This window comes from Amyelois transitella, chromosome W (genome assembly GCF_032362555.1).
Source record: "Amyelois transitella isolate CPQ chromosome W, ilAmyTran1.1, whole genome shotgun sequence".
NCBI lineage: Eukaryota > Metazoa > Arthropoda > Insecta > Lepidoptera > Pyralidae > Amyelois > Amyelois transitella.
The window spans coordinates 801,460-825,366 of NC_083536.1; the positions used below are offsets into that span (position 1 = coordinate 801,460).

The 23,907-nt window shown below is 37.3% G+C and overlaps 1 protein-coding gene across 1 annotated transcript; it reads left to right on the forward strand.

The window, feature by feature from the left end:
- Window positions 1–1,239: 1,239 nt before the first annotated feature.
- Window positions 1,240–1,983, forward strand: LOC106142315 (uncharacterized). The gene has a single exon (XM_013344035.2). It carries the CDS (start codon window positions 1,240–1,242, stop codon window positions 1,981–1,983), a length of 744 nt encoding a protein of 247 aa, XP_013199489.2.
- Window positions 1,984–23,907: the final 21,924 nt, after the last annotated feature.

Sequence of the window (23,907 nt, forward strand, 5' to 3'; positions counted from 1 at the left end):
TAATATAAGTTTACAAGTTTTTTTATACAGTTTGGCAATGATTTAGTAGGTATTCGTGCCTTTTCCCAAAAAATAATGCACTCGCGTATCGTTAGATTAGATAGATAGATAGATAAAACTCTTTATTGCACCATAAGAGTAAAACATATGTCTTCGCCAATTATTTATTTTTTAATATATTTTTTATAAACGCAACACTACATACACGCACTCTTTCACGCACGCACTCAATCCTATTCCTGTCCCACTCTCACTCCTTTCACAAATGTCAAAATAATTAAAAAAAAAACGTTCCGTTCGTCTCTCCGCGCGCAACTGCTCTGCATCGGTTGTGAATATTCTCAAAATTCATCAAAGACGCTAAAACTTTATTAACTACGCACCCCGGGGTTGGTCTGTGAAGTGCAGTGATTTGTGTTTCCCAAAAACTACCTATTGGATCGTGGAAGATACCGGCGCTGGACGAGAGCTCGAGTTACGGATCAAAGGTACTCCTTGTCCATATCCTTTCGCGAGACCAAGTGTTCCTCACGAGCCGTATCCCTATCTGCTATCCTCACATTACACTTCTTCAACGCAATACTTCTCACACGCTATTAATATCGTATATTTTACTTAATTCCAACGCACCACGCAACGCATCTCATTACTACATACGCTTAAAAACTCATAAACTCATATGGTTCCCTTATATATAATAATTTATTATCTTATATATTCACAATAGAATATATATTACGCATAACAACTATTCGTTCAATTGTATTTTTCGAGATAATTTGATATTTTTTGTTACGAATTTGCGTCAACTTATTTATCGACATCGCCGCCATATTTATTTTCACCGATTTATTTTATAAATTTATTTTCTAGTTTCATTAAAGTAATTTTTTACATATTTTCAATTTAAAATGTCGAAACAAAAATTTATCCACTGAAAGTGCAGTACTGTGTTTTAAGCACGCTGTCTCTTACTACACAGAGCGCAAAACCCCAGTTTTCTGCTGTTTCCTTGACCTTTCGACCGCTTTTGACCTGGTTTCCTACGACATCTTATGGAAAAAACTCAAAAATGACAACCTACCTGTTGAATTTATAAATATTTTCAAATATTGGTACTCAAACCAGGAAAATGGTGTGCGATGGGACGGGGTTCTGTCTCGATCGTATAGGTTGGAGTGCGGGGTGCGGCAGGGGGGCTTTACCTCACCCACGCTCTTTAATCTGTATATAAACGAGATGATAGACATGCTCAGCAGTGCAAGTGTCGGTTGTCACATAGATGACGTATGCGTCAATAACATCAGTTACGCGGACGACGTGGCGCTGCTGAGTGCGTCTGTCTGTGTGCTGCGAAAGTTGGTCGCAACTTGCGAAGCGTATGCCCTCTCACATGGCTTGATATACAATGTTAAAAAGAGTCAAGTCATGGTCTTTGGGGACGGGAGAAAACAATATGACAACATTCCACCAGTACTTCTCAATAGCACTGAACTACAGAGAGTTTATAAATTCAAATATCTAGGTCATATGTTGACTCCCGACCTCAGGGATGATGAAGACATTCAGAGGGAGCGGAGGGCGTTGTCAGTCAGAGCGAACATGCTTGCCCGCAGATTTGCGCGCTGCACGAGGGAAGTCAAAGTTACCCTGTTTAAAGCTTACTGCTCTTCTTTTTATACGTGTGCACTGTGGGCAAGATATATTCAAAAATCTTACAACGCCCTTCGTGTTCAATACAACAATGCGTTCAGGATGCTGATGGGGCTGCCTCGCTTCTGTAGCGCATCAGGGATGTTCGCAGATGCACGTCTAGACTGCTTTTACGCAATTATGAGGAAGAGATGTGCGTCCTTGGTGCGCAGGGTGCGGGAGAGCAACAACAGCATCCTGCGCATGGTGGCGAGCAGGCTGGATGGCCCATTTGTCAACCATTGCTGCACTATTGCCGGGGGGATGGTGCAGAAATGGGCTGAACAATAAAATTATATTAATGACATTTATGAAGTTTATTAATATAATTTTATGAATTTTATTAATGTAATTTTATAAATTTAATTAATTACTATTAGTACTAACATAGCTTTAAGTTTACTAACATATTATGAGTCCTGGTTACTTAAATAAATACTATTTCATTCATTCATTCAAAAAGTCTGAATGTGCATATTCTCCCGAAATTGTTCGATTAACAGCAAAAAAGGAACATCTTTTTGCTATTATTCAAGACGCATATTCACTTAGTAAAGATATTTCCGATGAAACAAACAAAGATCAGTTCTTGATAATGGTACAGTCGCTTGAAAAAACTAGGACTGATTTTATGCAAACGCTCGATGATTTAGCCATAGCTCAAATTTCTTTTGATCCAAAATCAAAACCGGATTACTCCAGTATGAAATCTTTTGACCAACTTTATTGTCATATTAAAGCTTGCGAAAATAAATACAACTGTAAGATTTCCAGGTGCGATCAAAAGTTTGAATTGTTAAATAAGAAATTCTCTCTCTCTCAGGGCTCTCATATTGGGCCATTGCTTTTTAATTTATTCATCAATGACATAGGAAACATTTTTAAGAACTCTTATATACTTTTATTTGCCGATGACATGAAAATTTTTAGAATTATCAAATCTCCCAATGACTGTGTTTTACTGCAAAATAAAGTAAAGTAAGTAAAGTAAAAATCTTTTATTTTCTCTAACAATCGTACATGAAAATTACATAGGTTAATTATAATAAATTGTTGGTACCAACACTGTGTTACAGTACTCCAGTGCTCCCAGCCTTTGGATGTGGTATTTACATAGTAAGGAAGACTTATAAACTATAACTATTGCCAACGCAATTTAATAATTGCTAATGTGAAATAATAATTAACTAATGTTAAGAAGGTACATAACAGTGATAGGGACAAGTCCAAGAAGTGCGAATACAATAAAAATAACTGCAATTGCATTAAACTATACACTACAGTACAAAACTATAAGGAAAAGAAAGGAAAAATAAATTATTGGAGAGTGAGCAATAAGTTTTCGGTATCATGATAGGTCAGCGTTAAGAGATATCTAAAAACAAGTAGTTTACATGAGTAATTTGGTAAAGGTAATATATTCAGAGTGGCATGGATTTTATTATATAAAAATGGACCGGTGAAACAAAGAAAGCGATGGGAAAATTTAGTTCTGAATGAGGATGCGACTGTTACGAGCCGGTTACGTCTTACTAAGTTGGGGTCGTATGTGGTAATTTTATGCTGTTGCAGGATGGAGTTTAATATATATAGTTTACGAACAGAGAGGACTTCACAATATTGGTATAATTCATTTGTAGGAAAAAGAAAGGATTTAAACGTGCAAACCTTCAGTAGGGCTCTCTGAGCTCGCTCCAATTTTATAAATGTTGACGAGCATGTTCCACCCCAAGCGGATACACAATATGTGAGTAAGGACTGGCCGAGAGCTAAGTACACCATTTTTATCACAGAAGGTTCTGCAACATGACGTAAACGTTTGAAGATATACATTAACCTGCGAATTCTCCCAGCAGTGACATTTATATGTTCTTTGAAATTTAAATTTTTATCGATTATTATTCCTAAATACGTAACTTGTTCAGAAGGGGACAAAATGGGACAAGAACAGTTTGAGACATTAAGATTTGGGTGGGAGTGTGCGACAATACGTAGTTTTGATAAAATATTATTTTGTTGAACCGAGTTATAAATTGAAAAATTTACTAAATTAGTTTTTAGAACGTTGAGCGAAAGGAGATTAAGATGAAGCCAGTTAGAGATAACATCGAAGCCCTTCTGCGCGTGCTGATAAGTACTTTCCCATGTTTCTGCTGAGAAAAGAATAGCTGTGTCGTCGGCATACGAGATAACCTTGCCATGAGGGATTGCTAGGGCGAAGAGGTCATTTCAATAAACTAAAAAGAGTATCTATCGTATCTAAACTATCGTGGTATAAGCCTGCTTAGCGTCGTCGGCAAATTGTATGCTAAGGTATTGATTAATAGAGTCAGGAATGAAACTGATGACAAAATATGGGATGCTCAAGCGGGATTTCGAAAGGGAATGGGATGTACTGATCAGGTCTTTTCCTTGCGGTGCATAGCCGAAAAGTTTTTGGCCAAGAGTCAAAAAGTCTATTGCACATTCGTAGATCTGGAAAAGGCCTATGACAGAGTTGAGAGGAATGAATTGTGGTCAGCACTTTCTATGCATGGGGTGAGCAGTCTCTTAATACGAGCACTGAAATCCTTATATGAGGATTCGAGTGCTTGTGTCAGGATAAACGGAGCGCACACTGAGTGGTTTAAGATTGAGAAAGGCGTTAGGCAAGGATGTGTTGCGTCACCGTGGCTGTTCAACCTATTTATGGATAGCTGTTTGACAGATTTGCAAGAGTCTAAAAGTGGATTAAGGATGAATGAGTTACTCGTCAAATGTCTGCTCTATGCCGACGATCAGGTTATACTGGCGTCATCAGCGGAGGAGTTACAGGAGATGGTAAACTGTATGCATGAAGCTTTAAAAGAGAAAGGAATGAAAGTGAACGTAAGTAAAACTAAAACACTGGTTTTTGAAATGGAGAAAGAAATGACAGCATGTAATATTTTGATTGGAGGAGAAAAAGTGGAGCAAGTGAAAGAGTTTGTATATCTAGGATCAAAGTTTACATCAGATGGCAAGTATGATAGTGATATTGAAAGGAGAGTGAACGCGGGGAACATGGTGAATGGAGCTTTGCATGCCTTTATGAGCAGTCAGAAACTATCCAAAAAGGCTCGACTGGCTGTGCACAGGGGCGTGTTGGTCCCGACATTAATGAATGGGAGTGAAAGTTGGGTATGGCAAAAGAAGCATGAAAGCAGAATAAATGCAGTGGAAATGAGAGCGTTAAGGAGTATGATGGGTGTGAAATTGAGTGACAGGATAAGGAACAGCGTGATAAGGGAATGTTGTGATGTGAAAGAAGATGTAGTTACAGGAATAGAAAAGGGTATGTTAAGATGGTTCGGTCATGTGGAGAGGATGAATGAAAGCAGGTTGACTAAGCAGATATACAAGGAGAGTGTGGAGGGAAAGGTCGGAGTGGGAAGACCTAGACGAACGTATCTTGATCAAATTAAGGACGTCCTGGTAAAGGGTCAGGTCAAAAGTACCCGAAACCGCCGAGCTTGTATGAAGAGAGTTATGAATGTGGACGAAGCGAAAGAAGTATGCAGAGATCGTGGCAAGTGGAAAGAGGTAGTCTCTGCCTACCCCTCCGGGAAAGAGGCGTGATTTTATGTATGTATGTATGTATGTTATTACAACAAAAGCCTACAAAATGTTGGGTTTTGTTTTGCGTATCAGTAGGGAATTTAATTTATAGTTCAACGAGATTGCTTTTATATAATGCCTTTGTACGACCTATATTGGAGTATGCGTCTATCGTTTGGAACCCACAGTACAGCATATACATTGAATCCATAGAAAAAATTCAAGAGAAATTTGTGAAACATCTAAAATTTTTTTAAACCCGCTCTCATGATAAAATTACAGACACCTTGCCGTCGCTGACTGGTCGCCGCACGGAAAGAGAACAAATTTTTATTTTTAAAATTTTACGGAGTTACATTGACTCTCCACATTTGGTAAGCAATAATTTATTTCAAATTCCGTCGCCCAAATTCTAGAATTAAATTACTTTTCCATGTTCCATATGCTAAAACGAATTACATTCAGAATACATTCTTGTACCGCGCTTGTCATAGTTATAATAACAATTACAATGACCTTGATTTGTTCAACTTATCCATAATGTCATATAAAAGAAGTTTAAAAACACAAAATTGCTGAGATTAATCAATGGCTTTTTGGTTAATTTTTCACGAAATTAATAATAAATATGTTTATGTTTAACACACTTAGGTTCTATAATAATTTCTATATATTAATTTCTTTGTCTTTTCGATACTATGTATTAGTAAACAGAGGAAACTTTATTGGTTTATGTACTATAGTATAAGATAATATTAATAGGCAACCATGAAACTGTTTGTTTCCCTAATAAAGATAAAAATAAAATAAAATTACCCCCGCTTAATTTGATATCATTTGATGGTACCCCCACAAAATGGTCACTCTTTTATGAAAACTTTAAGAGTTTAATTCACGAAAATCCCCGATTGACGGATGCGGAGAAGGTTCAGTATCTAGTAGGCAAACTAACAGGTAAAGCCCTAACAGTATGTATGTTCCGGTATACCTCCCACGTCAGACAATTATTTGATTATTTGGAACGCGCTTTTAAAGAAATACCAAGATATCAGAGTCCAAGCGTCATTGTATATTGACCAAATGATTAATTTTAAGACTGGCCAATCGCTTGATACATTCTTGGAGCAATTTTGCTTGGCCGAATCTGCGTTACGCAGATTAAAAATCGATAACTTGTCCGATTACATTTTTACGCATATAGCACTCAATAAACTTGACAAAGAGACAGTAAGGTTATTTGAGCAAATGCATTCATGTGTTGAGATACCTACTTTTTCTCAGATAACGCAATTTGTCAATCATCAAAACAAGATACAAACGCTTCGTTCGTCTGCCTTTACTATGAACAAAACGCTACCCTCGAACGCTAATAAAAATAACTAACAAAAATAAAATACTAACAAAAATAAACCAACGCATAATTATTTCGCTAACACCGATCAGATAAATACCAAAACAGAAATACGTAATTCTAATTCAAAAAACTCACTATCTTATAATTGTTTGATATGCAATTCTCAACCTTCACACACATTGTATAAGTGTCAATATTTCTTGAACCAGACTCCATCTTCCAGAAATAATTTAGTGACCAAGTACAATTTTTGTATTAATTGCCTCGGATTTCATAATATTGCAGAATAAGCGACATATTTTACGTCTATTTTTAGATTGTGGATCTATGAGCCACTTCATCACAAAATCAGTCACAAGGTCAGACCGAAAGTGTATCATACGGAGTTACTACTCTGAAATTCCATTCCCGTTTTGATCCTATGTGTTCGTATGATATAGTTGCGCGTATTATTGACTCGATCACCGACCACCTACCCAACTATGAGTTAGATATTTCTAAATTAACTCACCTTAGTGACTTACCAATGGCTGACTATAATTACCATACGCCCGGCGAGGTGGATTGTTTAATTGGTAACGAGCTCTTCCCGTTTCTGTTAGGAAGTGACAAAGTGACTTCACCGCACTCTTCCGTAGTTGCGTTAGAAACTACTCTTGGATATGTAGCCATGGGTAAGGCTGCTGTTACGCGCATCAAGCCCTGTCGCAATGCTAATAATAAAACTTTCTTTTGTTTTACTGAACAAACTTCAACGCTAGAATCAATTACTCAACGCTTTTGGGAACTCGACAATGTCCCTCATAAAATTCATATGAGCCCTGACGATCAGGCCTGTGAAGAAATCTTCAAGTCAACTTATTCTCGAGATAGTACCGGTCGTTATACTGTGCATCTCCCGTTTAAACATAATCCTTCAGAATTAGGAAATTCTCATTTTATCGCTAGACGCCGTTTATTTATTTATTTATTCTTTATTGTAACAATTGACGGCCTCTGTGGCGCAGCGGTAGTACGCTTGTCTGTGTCACCGGAGGTCCCGGGTTCGAATCCCGGTCAGGGCATGATGAGAAAAGAACTTACTCTGATTGGCCTGGGTCTTGGATGTTTATCTATATAAGTATTTATTATAAAATAAAGTATCGTTGAGTTAGTATCTCGTAACACAAGTCTCGAACTTACTTCGAGGCTAACTCAATCTGTGTAATTTGTCCTGTATATATTTATTTATTTATTTATTTAATTACAATTTGTAAAGTACAATAGGCGGACTTAATGCTAATAGCATTATCTAACAGTCTACCATTGGGTTAAGCGGAGAACCTTTGTGTGAGTGATAATAATAATGTATAACAAACATACTTACTATACGATATATACTAAAAACCTATACATAATATATACCTATATACTACACTAAACATACATATATATACATATATTTTACACTAAACATACATATATATATATATATATATATATATATATAATATATATATTTGCAGCAGATTACATACAGAGATTATTTACTCTCTCATGACTGTTTACTGAATTTAGAGAAAAAACTTGATAGTAATCCTGATTTACGTACAAATTACAACGACACTTTGCAAAGTTATATTGATAAAGGTTACTTATCTAAGGTTGAAAATGCATCGTCGGATGATAGCTCTTATTATATTCCGCACAGAGCTGTTTATCGCCCCGACAAACTCACTTCGAAAACTCGTATCGTTATTGTCGCCAGTAGTAAAACTACTAGTGGAAAGTCTCTTAATGACCTTCTTTATACAGGTCCGAATTTACAGACAAGTATATTTGACCTTTTATTAAATTTACGCATGTTCTCTGTGGCCCTATCTGCGGACATTGAAAAGATGTATTTTCAATTGAAACTTACTCCCACTCATCACGCTTTCCAACGTATTTTATATCGATTCGATTCTAGATCTGCAGGGCAATCGCGCTATTTGATAACGTTTGAAATCCAGTCCAATCCAGGAATGGTTGCGGTGTGGTTGCGATTCAACTCTAAAACAACTGAACAGTTTTCGGTATCGTTAAAATCTTACCTTATTGAAAGTTACCAAGCCAAATGAGAAGATTATTATGTTAGGTGATTTTAATGGATGGGTGGGTGTAAAGCGTGATGGATATGAAAAGGTGCTTGGTGCGTTTGGTGACGAAAAGGTGAATGATAATGGAAGAAGTGTATTAGAAATTTGTCTAGAGTGGGATCTTTTTGTGTCGAAATCAATGTTTCAACATAAAGAGATCCACACCTATACAAGAGTGGAAGGTATTTTAAAAAGTATGATAGACTTTGTGATTGTAGATGAAAGATTGAAGAACAAAGTGCTGGATACCCGTGCATATCGCGGTGCTGGCATTGACTCGGACCATTTACTGGTGATATCCCGGATAAGGGGTATCTTCAATCGCTGGCGGCACAGGGTAAGGGAGCAAACCAGCGCTTTGGAAAGAGTAAAAGTGGAAAATTTGCAAGATATGGATGTAGGTAAGAAGTATATTAATAGACTGAAGGATGAATTTGAAGATTTAGATGAAATGAGCGATATTGAAGATGGATGGAAGGAACTTAAAGAAAGAATTGTGAAAGTAGCTGTTGAAGTGTGTGGTGTAAGTAGAAGAAGGAAAGGAAAAAATCACAAAAATGCGTGGATGAGTAAAGATGTGCAAGAACTTGTGCGATTAAAGAAGAAAGCATGGCTGGATTTGTTAGCAGCAAAAGCTAACTTAAGAATGCAAGAGGTTATAGATGAAGATGTGAATGAAGCACGTAAGGAATATAAGAAAATGAAAGATTTGGTTAAGAAAGCTGTGATTAGAAAGAAAGAAGAGTATAAAGAGGATTTTGATAAAAGGCTATCAGAAGACTTTCAGTCAAATCTGAAAGTATTCTGGAAATCCGTAAGGTCAGCCCGAGGAAATACTATAACCAGAGAGCTGACTAGGATCAGATGCCAGGATGGTAGCGTTGTGAAAGGAGAAGAATGTGTACTAAAGATATGGAAGGACTATTTTGAAAGTTTATTTGAAAAAAAGGAAGGAAATAAGAAAGATTTCTGCTATAGCGAAGAAAAAGAGAATGAGATGGAAGGCGAAATTGAAATGTTCGAAATTGTGGAAGCACTTAAGAGTATGAAAGCGGGAAAGGCTGCTGGGTGTGATAGAGTGTCGGTCGAGATGCTTAAAGCAGGAAAAGGCGTAGTAGCTAGTCAGTTGTACTGCCTTTTCAATTTGTGTTGGAGAAGCGGCCGAGTACCAAAAGATTGGTGTAAGGCTGTTATCGTGCCACTTTACAAAGGAAAAGGGTCACAGCTGGACTGCAAAAATTATCGTGGTATAAGCCTGCTTAGCGTCGTCGGCAAATTGTATGCTAAGGTATTGATTAATAGAGTCAGGAATTAAACTGATGACAAAATATGGGATGCTCAAGCGGGATTTCGAAAGGGAATGGGATGTACTGATCAGGTCTTTTCCTTGCGGTGCATAGCCGAAAAGTTTTTGGCCAAGATTCAAAAAGTCTATTGCACATTCGTAGATCTGGAAAAGGCCTATGACAGAGTTGAGAGGAATGAATTGTGGTCAGCACTTTCTATGCATGGGGTGAGCAGTCTCTTAATACGAGCACTGAAATCCTTATATGAGGATTCGAGTGCTTGTGTCAGGATAAACGGAGCGCACACTGAGTGGTTTAAGATTGAGAAAGGCGTTAGGCAAGGATGTGTTGCGTCACCGTGGCTGTTCAACCTATTTATGGATAGCTGTTTGACAGATTTGAAAGAGTCTAAAAGTGGATTAAGGATGAATGAGTTACTCGTCAAATGTCTGCTCTATGCCGACGATCAGGTTATACTGGCGTCATCAGCGGAGGAGTTACAGGAGATGGTAAACTGTATGCATGAAGCTTTAAAAGAGAAAGGAATGAAAGTGAACGTAAGTAAAACTAAAACACTGGTTTTTGAAATGGAGAAAGAAATGACAGCATGTAATATTTTGATTGGAGGAGAAAAAGTGGAGCAAGTGAAAGAGTTTGTATATCTAGGATCAAAGTTTACATCAGATGGCAAGTATGATAGTGATATTGAAAGGAGAGTGAACGCGGGGAACATGGTGAATGGAGTTTTGCATGCCTTTATGAGCAGTCAGAAACTATCCAAAAAGGCTCGACTGGCTGTGCACAGGGGCGTGTTGGTCCCGACATTAATGTATGGGAGTGAAAGTTGGGTATGGCAAAAGAAACATGAAAGCAGAATAAATGCAGTGGAAATGAGAGCGTTAAGGAGTATGATGGGTGTGAAATTGAGTGACAGGATAAGGAACAGCGTGATAAGGGAATGTTGTGATGTGAAAGAAGATGTAGTTACAGGAATAGAAAAGGGTATGTTAAGATGGTTCGGTCATGTGGAGAGGATGAATGAAAGCAGGTTGACTAAGCAGATATACAAGGAGAGTGTGGAGGGAAAGGTCGGAGTGGGAAGACCTAGACGAACGTATCTTGATCAAATTAAGGACGTCCTGGTAAAGGGTCAGGTCAAAAGTACCCGAAACCGCCGAGCTTGTATGAAGAGAGTTATGAATGTGGACGAAGCGAAAGAAGTATGCAGAGATCGTGGCAAGTGGAAAGAGGTAGTCTCTGCCTACCCCTCCGGGAAAGAGGCGTGATTTTATGTATGTGTATGTTAAAATCTTAGTCGAACCACAAACGAACTAGAACGAAACCATACTATGATCGTTAGAGATTTCAACATAGTATTTTTGTAAATATCTGTTATATGAGTATAATCGAGCATCGATTAAGCTTTCGTGTAGTGCAGCACTAGTTTGCTCCTCGTATAAACTCTATGGTTATGTCTTTGGCCGGTATTTTTTGTCAACAAGACGATCAAAACTTAAAAAGTTTTCAAGTGGATTCTTTTTTTTTGGCGGCTGGCAACCCCGGAGCGTAATTGTCATATTCATTGCTCCGTATTTAAAATTTGTAAATTTAATTAAAATACACTAAAAATAAGTAAAAAATAAAATAAATTCATTGAATGCACATAGTGTAATTGTAATATTTAATTTTTAAGGTCAAATTCGGTGTATCTTGTGAAAAGATAGTGTTCAAAGTTGACGTTCTGTGGGTAACTGTTGCCGGTTATATTTTACAACTTTTACAAGGTAAGAACTGTACAATAGTTACTTTTCCTCACGAATTTATATCAATCACCGCGTCCTTGTGCACTGTTTTGCGTAATTTTTATTAAATATCTTACGAAATCACTTATTTCCTATACCGAATTTGACGTTTGTTTACTTTTGAATTAGGTTAGGTTTTAGTACGGTAGTCGGTTTTGCTGGTATTATTTTACACACATCAAACTCTCATTGTCTTCCTTATACTTATAACATCTTATTTTGTAAAATATGTCGTCCTCAACCCGTGCTGTGACCGCTCGTCAGCTGGAAATGCAACTGAAGGAAGCCTTAGTTCAACTCAAGGCTGAGAAAAAGGACAATGAGCAATTATTACTGGAAAGGGAAGACAATGAACGTGAATATGAATTGATGCGAAATAAAAATCTAAAGCTCGAACAACATCTTGCTGAGAGTCTTAATAATTGTGATGACTTAACCGGGCAGCTTAACCGACTTAATTTAGTGGTAGATTCTTTCCGCCAATGCAGTGATACGTATGAGCAGACACTCAGACGTGTTACTGAATTAGAAAGGGAGCTGAGTGAGGCATATGAGCTGATAAATAGACACGAGCAAGATGCCCAGTCGCATCAGTCAAAGGAGGTGTCCAGCCTCTTTGATGAGCTCATTGAAAGTAGACTTATGTCACCCTCAGTTGATTCCTCAATTATTGATCTCACTAGTGACACTTCTTATGATAATATGTATAAAAACAAACCAAAACTTGATATGAGCCATAATAAATTAAAAAAATACCTTAAACTCTCTAAAAAAATTAGGAAATGTAAATATCAATTAAAAAATAATAACATAAGGAAATCATGCTTAATAAAAAGCAGTTCATTGAACTGTAGGTTACAAAGGGAAATCAGTTCTTGCAATCAAAAAATGGTAGAAAATCAAGAGGCATATGAGGTTAATAGGATCAGATTGGAGACTCATGTCATAAAATTACAGGATGACTATTCTAAACTGTTTAATAAATATGATAAACAAAGACAGCAAAATACTGAGCATCTGTTGGCTGTAGAAAAGTTGATTCATGATAGTACATTTAACCAGGAGACTCTTGAATTCTTATCAAAAGAATGTACCTGCGGGCGATTCAACAAGCCCGATATCAATGATTCTACCTTGCTTTCACTCACTCCCAGTGCCGGTAATTTGCTTGATACTTATTCCAACTCTGAACCCTGTAAACCTCATTATAATTATAATACAGTGCTATTTTCAGACGGTATTGGTAGCAATATGGGTAAATATTTTTGTGATACCCTAAATCAGTCTTTTATAAATTACTGCATGCCAAATGCATCTTTTACCCAAATTATTGAGAGAATTAATAATGTAAATTTAAATAATAAATCCAACATAGTAATATTAATTGGTGATAGTTTTAAAATTGGCAGGAAAGATATAATTAACTGTTTTGAATCTTTGAATAAATTAAAAGTTAACCAAATAATTTTATGTGCTTTTCCATATATGAGTTGCCAGTCTCCAAAACTTAATAAAAACATTCACCTACTCAATAATTTTATGCATTCGTTGACATGTCGTCACAGTGACAAATTTGTGTTTTTTGACACAAACAATTTCATAGGTGATTGTTTTAAGACCAATGATAGAATATTTCTATCCAGATACCATAAGAACAAAATTGCTACATTGGTAGCTAGTAATATTAATATTTGGACGAGTTTACATTGTAAGCGAAATATTAATTATAAGTTGACTACAGAATTGCCAACTCTGTGTGATGGTAACTCTGTTGACTTGACAGTTAATTTAAACTGCACACTCAGACAACGGGAAACCCTCGAGGGTTAAGAATTATCCATCAAAATATACAAGGTCTTCCCGGCAAAGAATTAGAAGTACAACTAGTTTTAGAAGAATTAAATGTGGACATTTTATGTTTGACTGAGCATTGGCTCATGGAGGGGGAGATGATGTTCAGCCTAAACAATTATAATATTGTGAGCTGCTTAAACAGAAAGTCTGCAATTAGAGGTGGGTCTATGATATTTATCAAATGCGGTCTTCGCTGTAAAGAGCGAACAGACATAACCAGACTTTCGGTTGAGCGGTGTACCGAAGTGACCTGTGCCGAGCTAGATCATCATATAATTGTTTGTGTGTACAGTCCCCCAAACAGTGAATTTAAACAATTTTTAAAAATAATGGATCAAGTGTTACATGTTACCTCAAAATGTAATAAAAAATTAATTATTTGTGGTGATTTTAACATTGACATTTTAGTTAAATCAACTGTTAGTATACAATTTATTAATTTGTTTAAATCTTATAATTTAGAGTATGTTTTTTTCGAACCAACCCGAATAACATCTACATCTGCCAAGTGTCTGGATAATTTTTTTTGCAATAATCTTTATATACGGAAATCAATTATTCACAAATTGCCCTCGGATCACACCGGTCAATATGTTACCTTTGAGAAAGAGTCCTTAAACAATTTAAATAATGATAAAATTATGTGTAGACCTCTTTCTTCCCAAAACATAAGAAAATTTAAAATAAACATTGCAAATCAATTAAATACTTTAACATATTCTGGAAATAATCCTAATGAACATTATAACAATTTATTTAATATGATTTCTGCTGAATACTCAAAAAGGTTCAAGCAGAAACAAGTCAATATTCGTAATAGATTACAGTTCAGTGAATGGGCTACATTAGGTATTCACAAGAGTAGGAATAAGTTATATGACTTATATGCCCAGAAACAATACAATTTTGACCCCAGTTTTGTAGAATATGTCAAAAATTATTCAAAATTATTTAAAAAAGTTTGCAGGCAAGCCAAGTCTTTTCACATAAGTAGTAAAATAAACAACGCACCTAATAAAATTAAAGAAACATGGAACATTATTAATAAAGAATCTGGCAAAATCAAAGATAGAGACAGTATTAAACAAATATCATCCGGTAACAAAAGTATTTCTAAAACTCAGGACATAGTAAATGAATAGAATAGAATAGAATAGAATAGAATAGATTTATTTTCAAAATTGGATACAAGGTATCACTTATTGACGTCACATAACTTAAATCTAATTATAACTACTACCGCTTCCAAAGCGCATGTGTAGAAGAAGCGGCGGAACAAACTACACTGCAGCATTTTCACAGGACGTCAATTTACAAATATAGATCTCTTAAATCTAAATCGTGGACGAATGCACATTGTCTACATTAAAAAACATGTATGAATGTAGAACTGATCATGTCAATACGAATATTTCGTCAAATAAAATAAATATAAAATAAAATATGTACATACTGTACAAATTATGTCCAGATCATGTCAAAAATACACAAGCATTTAAGAGGCCATTATGTCCAGCTCGGGCCACACATGTTTATCATTAATATAATCATCCGTGCTGTAATAGGCTTTGCTACAAAGCTCAACTTTAATATACTGTTTGAATTTTCTATCATTCATTTCAAGAACACTTTTTGGTAATTTATTATAAAATCTTATACAATTAATAAGAAATGATTTCCCTACCTTAGCCAGCCGATGTGCTGGGATCGACAACTTGTAATTGTTCCGCAGTGATCTACTAGTACATTCACCTACTTTTTTGAAAGAGTCTAAGTTTTTCCTAACATGCATGATGTTATCGAATATGTATTGGGAGGGCAAAGTTAAAATATTTAGGTTTTTGAAAAAATCTCTAAGGGAATCTCTTTGTTTAAGACCGTAGATATATCGAATTGCCCTTTTTTGTAAAATGAAAATAGTTTGTATGTCTGCTGCTGATCCCCAAAGCAGTAGACCATATGACATTAAACTATGAAAATAACTAAAATATACTAGCTTAGCAGTTGCCACATCCGTCAAATGCCTAATACGACGAATAGCGTATGCTGCAGAACTAAGCCTTTTAGAAAGTTTTAAAATGTGAGCATGCCATTTCAAATTTGAATCTAATGTTATTCCTAAGAAAGTAGTACTATCAACAAAATCTAATCTTTTACTATTTATACTAATATCCACATTTGCCTGCCGCACATTGGGAAGTGTAAACTTAATACATTGGGTCTTATTTGCATTTAACAGTAAGTTGTTGATTGTAAACCAGTTAGAGATGGCGGCTAAAGTGCTATTCACATCATCACAGATTTCGCTACGGCGGTTCATTTTAAAAATTAGTGACGTATCATCTGCAAACAACACGATGCCACTCTGTTTCTCAATCATGCAAGGCTTTTGATAATTTCTTTGCAAAAATCCCTGTGGAGCTAACTTCTGACGTTGACTCTTGTCCATTGCGCGCTGAAACCCTACTTAATAATAACACAACTCCCATCAAATCTGTCTTTAAATTTAAATATGTTAACTCTGATAATATATTAAAGGCGTTCAAAAAACTTAACTTTTTTGTATTAGTGCCGTGTGGTTCACGGCACTAATACAAAAAAGAATAGGACCACTCCATCTCTTTCCCATGGATGTCGTAAAAGGCGACTAAGGGATAGGCTTACAAACTTGGGATTCTTCTTTAGGCGATGGGCTAGCAACCTGTCACTATTTGAATCTCAATTCTATCATTAAGCCAAATAGCTGAACGTGGCCATTCAGTCTTTTTAAGATTGTTGGCTCTGTCTACCCCGCAAGGGATATAGACGTGACTATATGTATGTATGTATGCAAACAACTTAATTTGAAAAAGTCTGAAGACCATTGGGGTATGTCTGTTAGTATCATAAGTCAAATCATAGATATTATTGCATCTGATCTAGCTTTTGTATTTAATGAATGTATTGATGAGGGTATTTTTCCAAATTTAATGAAATGTAGCAAATTAATACCTCTATTCAAAAAAGGGGAGAAAACAGTCCTTGGCAATTATAGACCTATTTCTATATTGCCAGTTTTGAGCAAGGTGTTTGAGAAGATGATGCTTAATCAAATGCAACAATATTTTAAAATCAATAACATTTTCCATTCCCAACAATATGGGTTCACTGCCGGGAAGTCCACCACTGATGCGGGAGTAGCACTTGTTACTCAAATCTATGACGCGTGGGAGAGTTCACAGGATTCAGTTGGAGTCTTTTGCGATCTCTCTAAAGCATTTGATTGCGTAGATCATCAGACACTTTTGCGTAAACTTCGTCAATATGGGTTTGACCACAAATCAACTAAACTAATGGCATCCTATTTGACTGATAGGCTTCAAACTGTAGATATTAATGGAGTAAAGTCAAGCGGATCAAGCGTCTCAATGGGTGTTCCTCAGGGCTCAATTTTAGGACCATTCCTCTTCTTGGTATACATTCAGTCAGAAAAGTATCGGGAATGGATTATTTATTTATGGTTCCAAATTCAAATTTTTGTTTTTTTTTTTGTTGTTGTTAGATTGGCTCAACTGTTTTCCATTTTGGCGCGGAGTTTGAGTTGTATCTGTTGTTTACATTAAATACAGTGCTATTTTTAGTTATATCATATCTAGTGTGTATTGCTAATTTCATAATGGATAAAAACATCGAACAAAGAGTTTGTCTTAAATTTTGCATTGCCAATGGAATATCGTGTTCGGAGTCACTGAAAATGTTACAGAAGGCTTACGGTGAATCGACTTTATCAAAAACTCGTGCTTATGAGTGGTACAAAGCGTTCAAAACCGGTCGAGATGTGATGGAAGATTTGCCTCGCTCTGGTAGGCCATCAACGTCTGCAACTGAAGTTAACATCGCAAAAGTGAAGGAAATAGTGACTGAAAATCCTCATTCAACTTTGAGAGAGATAGCCACCGAACTTTCTGTATCTCACGAGTCGATCCGTACCATTTTAACTAATAATTTGGGTATGAAACATGTTGCCGCTCGGCTAGTCCCAAAAGACCTGAATTTTTTTCAAAAACTCAATCGCATGAGAGTCGCTGAGGACATGCTAGAACGAGTCAATTCCGACCCAACATTCATGAAACGCATTGTTACTGGTGACGAGACGTGGGTTTACGAGTTTGACATGCTAACTAGTCAACAAGCTTCGGAGTGGCGCCTTCCAACTGAACCGAAACCGAAAAAACCACGCCAAAGTCGTTCAAAAGTCAAAGTCATGTTGACTGTTTTCTTTGACTATCGCGGTGTTGTGCACTCGGAATTCTTGCCGGAAGGTCAAACGGTAAATAAGGAATATTATTTGAGTGTTATGCGGCGTTTAAGAGAGCAAATCCGACGAAAAAGGCCAGATTTGTGGAAAGAAAATTCTTGGATTTTGCACCATGATAATGCACCTTCGCACAAGGCCATCATTGTACATACATACATACATACATAAAATCACGCCTCTTTCCCAGAGGGGTAGGCAGAGACTACCTCTTTCCACTTGCCACGATCTCTGCATACTTCTTTCGCTTCGTCCACATTAATAACTCTCTTCATACAAGCTCGGCGGTTTCGGGTACTTTTGACCTGACCCTTTACCAGGACGTCCTTAATTTGATCAAGATACGTTCGTCTAGGTCTTCCCACTCCGACCTTTCCCTCCACACTCTCCTTGTATATCTGCTTAGTCAACCTGCTTTCATTCATCCTCTCCACATGACCGAACCATCTTAACATACCCTTTTCTATTCCTGTAACTACATCTTCTTTCACATCACAACATTCCCTTATCACGCTGTTCCTTATCCTGTCACTCAATTTCACACCCATCATACTCCTTAACGCTCTCATTTCCACTGCATTTATTCTGCTTTCATGTTTCTTTTGCCATACCCAACTTTCACTCCCATACATTAATGTCGGGACCAACACGCCCCTGTGCACAGCCAGTCGAGCCTTTTTGGATAGTTTCTGACTGCTCATAAAGGCATGCAAAGCTCCATTCACCATGTTCCCCGCGTTCACTCTCCTTTCAATATCACTATCATACTTGCCATCTGATGTAAACTTTGATCCTAGATATACAAACTCTTTCACTTGCTCCACTTTTTCTCCTCCAATCAAAATATTACAAGCTGTCATTTCTTTCTCCATTTCAAAAACCAGTGTTTTAGTTTTACTTACGTTCACTTTCATTCCTTTCTCTTTTAAAGCTTCATGCATACAGTTTACCATCTCCTGTAACTCCTCCGCTGATGACGCCAGTATAACCTGATCGTCGGCATAGAGCAGACATTTGACGAGTAACTCATTCATCCTTAATCCACTTTTAGACTCTTTCAAATCTGTCAAACAGCTATCCATAAATAGGTTGAACAGCCACGGTGACGCAACACATCCTTGCCTAACGCCTTTCTCAATCTTAAACCACTCAGTGTGCGCTCCGTTTATCCTGACACAAGCACTCGAATCCTCATATAAGGATTTCAGTGCTCGTATTAAGAGACTGCTCACCCCATGCATAGAAAGTGCTGACCACAATTCATTCCTCTCAACTCTGTCATAGGCCTTTTCCAGATCTACGAATGTGCAATAGACTTTTTGACTCTTGGCCAAAAACTTTTCTGCTATGCACCGCAAGGAAAAGACCTGATCAGTACATCCCATTCCCTTTCGAAATCCCGCTTGAGCATCCCATATTTTGTCATCAGTTTCATTCCTGACTCTATTAATCAATACCTTAGCATACAATTTGCCGACGACGCTAAGCAGGCTTATACCATGATAATTTTTGCAGTCCAGCTGTGACCCTTTTCCTTTGTAAAGTGGCACGATAACAGCCTTACACCAATCTTTTGGTACTCGGCCGCTTCTCCAACACAAATTGAAAAGGCAGTACAACTGACTAGCTACTACGCCTTTTCCTGCTTTAAGCATCTCGACCGACACTCTATCACACCCAGCCTTTCCCGCTTTCATACTCTTAAGTGCTTCCACAATTTCGAACATTTCAATTTCGCCTTCCATCTCATTCTCTTTTTCTTCGCTATAGCAGAAATCTTTCTTATTTCCTTCCTTTTTTTCAAATAAACTTTCAAAATAGTCCTTCCATATCTTTAGTACACATTCTTCTCCTTTCACAACGCTACCATCCTGGCATCTGATCCATCATTGTGAACGAATTTTTAACCAAACACTCAACAAATACCATCGAGCAACCACCATATTCACCAGATATGGCTCCAGCCGACTTTTTTCTTTTTCCTAAACTCAAATTACCACTTCGTGGCACCCGTTTTCAATCGGTAGAAGACATAAAAGAGAATTCGCGGTGAGAACTGACCTCAATTCCGGAAACAGCGTTTAAAAAATGTTTTGATGATTGGATTATTCGTTGGCGTAAGTGTATCGTTTCTAAAGGAGCATATTTTGAAGGTGATAAAATAAATTTGGATGAATAACAAACAGTTTGTGTATTATTGATCTTTTCCTGCTACTTTCTTGACAGAGTAGTATATGTATATATATTTATATTGTTACCATGATGGCGTCAGTTTCGTTCCTAACTAATGTTCCAAAGCTGAAGGGGCGTCAAAATTATCACGAGTGGGCTTTTGCAGTTGAAAATTTGCTAATTTTGGAGAGCATGGCGAGTTCTATTAAAACTGAGCCTACTGCAGACACAGCCGCAAATGATGCAAAAGCTTAAGCAAAATTAATTCTAACGATAGATCCCTCGCTGTATGTTCACATAATCTTTTATAGCTACATCATCTAAGAACTTATGGACTAAACTAAAAATTATGTTCGATGATTCAGGATTCTCCCGTAGAATAACGTTGCTGCGAAATTTAATTTCGATTCGCCTTGATAACTGTGAATCGATGACAAGTTATGTTACACAAATAATTGAGACGGGACAGAAATTATCTGGAACAGGATTTTTTGTGAACGACGAGTGGATTGGCTCTTTGATGCTGGCAGGATTACCTGAAAAATACATTCCAATGATAATGGCGATAGAACATTCCGGAATCGCCACGACTGCCGACGTAATAAAAACAAAAACAAACGATGGTGTCCGCACCCCATCACGTCTCGTTCCCGGCGGGAGCGGTATGCGGTCTGCTGAAAGCCGCTTTGCGACGATGAATGTAAGAGGAGGAATGAAGGATAAGATTGAGGAAGTATGCCGGATGATGGATGAAAGACGTTTGGATGTGTTGTGCGTGAATGAAACGAAGCGGAAAGGATGCGACGCGACGCAGTACGGCCCTTACACGGCGTATTGGTCTGGAATTTCCAGTACCAGCCGAGGCTGTCAAGGGGTCGGTCTAATCCTTTCTGCACGAATGGCTGAGTGTGTGAATGAGTATGAGTGTGTCAGCCCTCGTCTTCTATGGATTAGGCTGAAAGTTGGAATCACTCGGATCTTCGTTCTAGGTGTTTATGCACCGTGGGATGTGGGTTCGAGGGGTACAACATCAGCAAAAAGCGAAAAACGAAAAACGAGGAGTTCTGGAATAGTGTAAGAGAAGTATTGAAAGTTACCAAGCCAAATGAGAAGATTATTATGTTAGGTGATTTTAATGGATGGGTGGGTGTAAAGCGTGATGGATATGAAAAGGTGAATGATAATGGAAGAAGTGTATTAGAAATTTGTCTTGTGTAGAGTGGGATCTTTTTGTGTCGAACTCAATGTTTCAACATAAAGAGATCCACACCTACACAAGAGTGGAAGGTATTTTAAAAAGTATGATAGACTTTGTGATTGTAGATGAAAGATTGAAGAACTAAGTGCTGGATACCCGTGCATATCGCGGTGCTGGCATTGACTCGGACCATTTACTGGTGATATTCCGGATAAGGGGTATCTTCAATCGCTGGCGGCATAGGGTTAGGGAGCAAACCAGCGCTTGAGAAAGAGTGAAAGTAGAAAATTTGCAAGATATGGATGTAGGTAAGAAGTACATTCAGTCAGAAAAGTATCGGGAATGGATTATTTATTTATGGTTCCAAATTCAAATTTTTGTTTTTTTTTGTTGTTGTTAGATTGGCACAACTGTTTTCCATTTTGGCGCGGAGTTTGAGTTGCATCTGTTGTTTACATTAAATACAGTGCTATTTTTAGTTATATCATATCTAGTGTGTATTGCTAATTTCATAATGGATAAAAACATCGAACAAAGAGTTTGTCTTAAATTTTGCATTGCCAATGGAATATCGTGTTCGGAGTCACTGAAAATGTTACAGAAGGCTTACGGTGAATCGACTTTATCAAAAACTCGTGCTTATGAGTGGTACAAAGCGTTCAAAAGCGGTCGAGATGTGATGGAAGATTTGCCTCGCTCTGGTAGGCCATCAACGTCTGCAACTGAAGTTAACATCGCAAAAGTGAAGGAAATAGTGACTGAAAATCCTCATTCAACTTTGAGAGAGATAGCCACCGAACTTTCTGTATCTCACGAGTCGATCCGTACCATTTTAACTAATAATTTGGGTATGAAACATGTTGCCGCTCGGCTAGTCCCAAAAGACCTGAATTTTTTTCAAAAACTCAATCGCATGAGAGTCGCTGAGGACATGCTAGAACGAGTCAATTCCGACCCAACATTCATGAAACGCATTGTTACTGGTGACGAGACGTGGGTTTACGAGTTTGACTTGCAAACTAGTCAACAAGCTTCGGAGTGGCGCCTTCCAACTGAACCGAAACCGAAAAAACCACGCCAAAGTCGTTCAAAAGTCAAAGTCATGTTGACTGTTTTCTTTGACTATCGCGGTGTTGTGCACTCGGAATTCTTGCCGGAAGGTCAAACGGTAAATAAGGAATATTATTTGAGTTTTATGCGGCGTTTAAGAGAGCAAATCCGACGAAAAAGGCCAGATTTGTGGAAAGAAAATTCTTGGATTTTGCACCATGATAATGCACCTTCGCACAAGGCCATCATTGTGAACGAATTTTTAACCAAACACTCAACAAATACCATCGAGCAACCACCATATTCACCAGATATGGCTCCAGCCGACTTTTATCTTTTTCCTAAACTCAAATTACCACTTCGTGGCACCCGTTTTCAATCGGTAGAAGACATAAAAGAGAATTCGCGGCGAGAACTGACCTCAATTCCGGAAACAGCGTTTAAAAAATGTTTTGATGATTGGATTATTCGTTGGCGTAAGTGTATCGTTTCTAAAGGAGCATATTTTGAAGGTGATAAAATAAATTTGGATGAATAACAAACAGTTTGTGTATTATTGATCTTTTCCTGCTACTTTCTTGACAGAGTAGTATATTAATAGACTGAAGGATGAATTTGAAAATTTAGATGAGAGGAGCAATATTGAAGATGGATGGAAGGAATTTAAAGAAAGAATTGTGAAAGTAGCTGTTGAAGTGTGTGGTGTAAGTAGAAGAAGGAAAGGGAAAAATCACAAAAATGCGTGGATGAGTAAAGATGTGCAAGAACTTGTGTGATTAAAGAAGAAAGCATGGCTGGATTTGTTAGCAGCAAAAGCTAACTTAAGAATGCAAGAGGTTATAGATGAAGATGTGAATGAAGCACGTAAGGAATATAAAAAAATGAAAGATTTGGTTAAGAAAGCTGTGATTAGAAAGAAAGAAGAGTATAAAGAGGATTTTGATAAAAGGCTATCAGAAGACTTTCAGTCAAATCTAAAAGTATTCTGATAAGCGAATCTGAAGATACAGAAGAAGAGATAGAGAGAGCTAAGCGAATCAGGAAGCCACCAGAGCGTTATGGGTTTACTAACTTATGCATGTTATCAATTACGGAATGAGTGAGTGATCCCGTAAGTGTTAAAGAAGCACTGAATAGTCCTGATAAAGAAAAATGGATTGAGGCAATGCGCGATGAACTGCAAGCATTTGAGGATAATCAAGCGTGGGTGCCAGTTAATGAGTTACCTTCAGATAAAACTTTAGTGTAGAGTAAATGGGTTTTCAAAAGAAAAGTGAATAGTGATAAAAGTGTACGGTATCGAGCCCGTTTAGTAGCTAAAGGCTTCACGCAGAGGGCAGGTGTGGACTATGATGACACTTTCTCGCCTGTGGTAAGGCACTCATCCCTAAGACTCTTGCTTGCTTTAGCAGTGCAGTTAAACTTGGACATTACTCATCTGGACGTTAAAACAGCCTTTTTGAACGGTTATCTCAAGGAGGACATTTATATGGTTCAACCAGGTATTTCTTG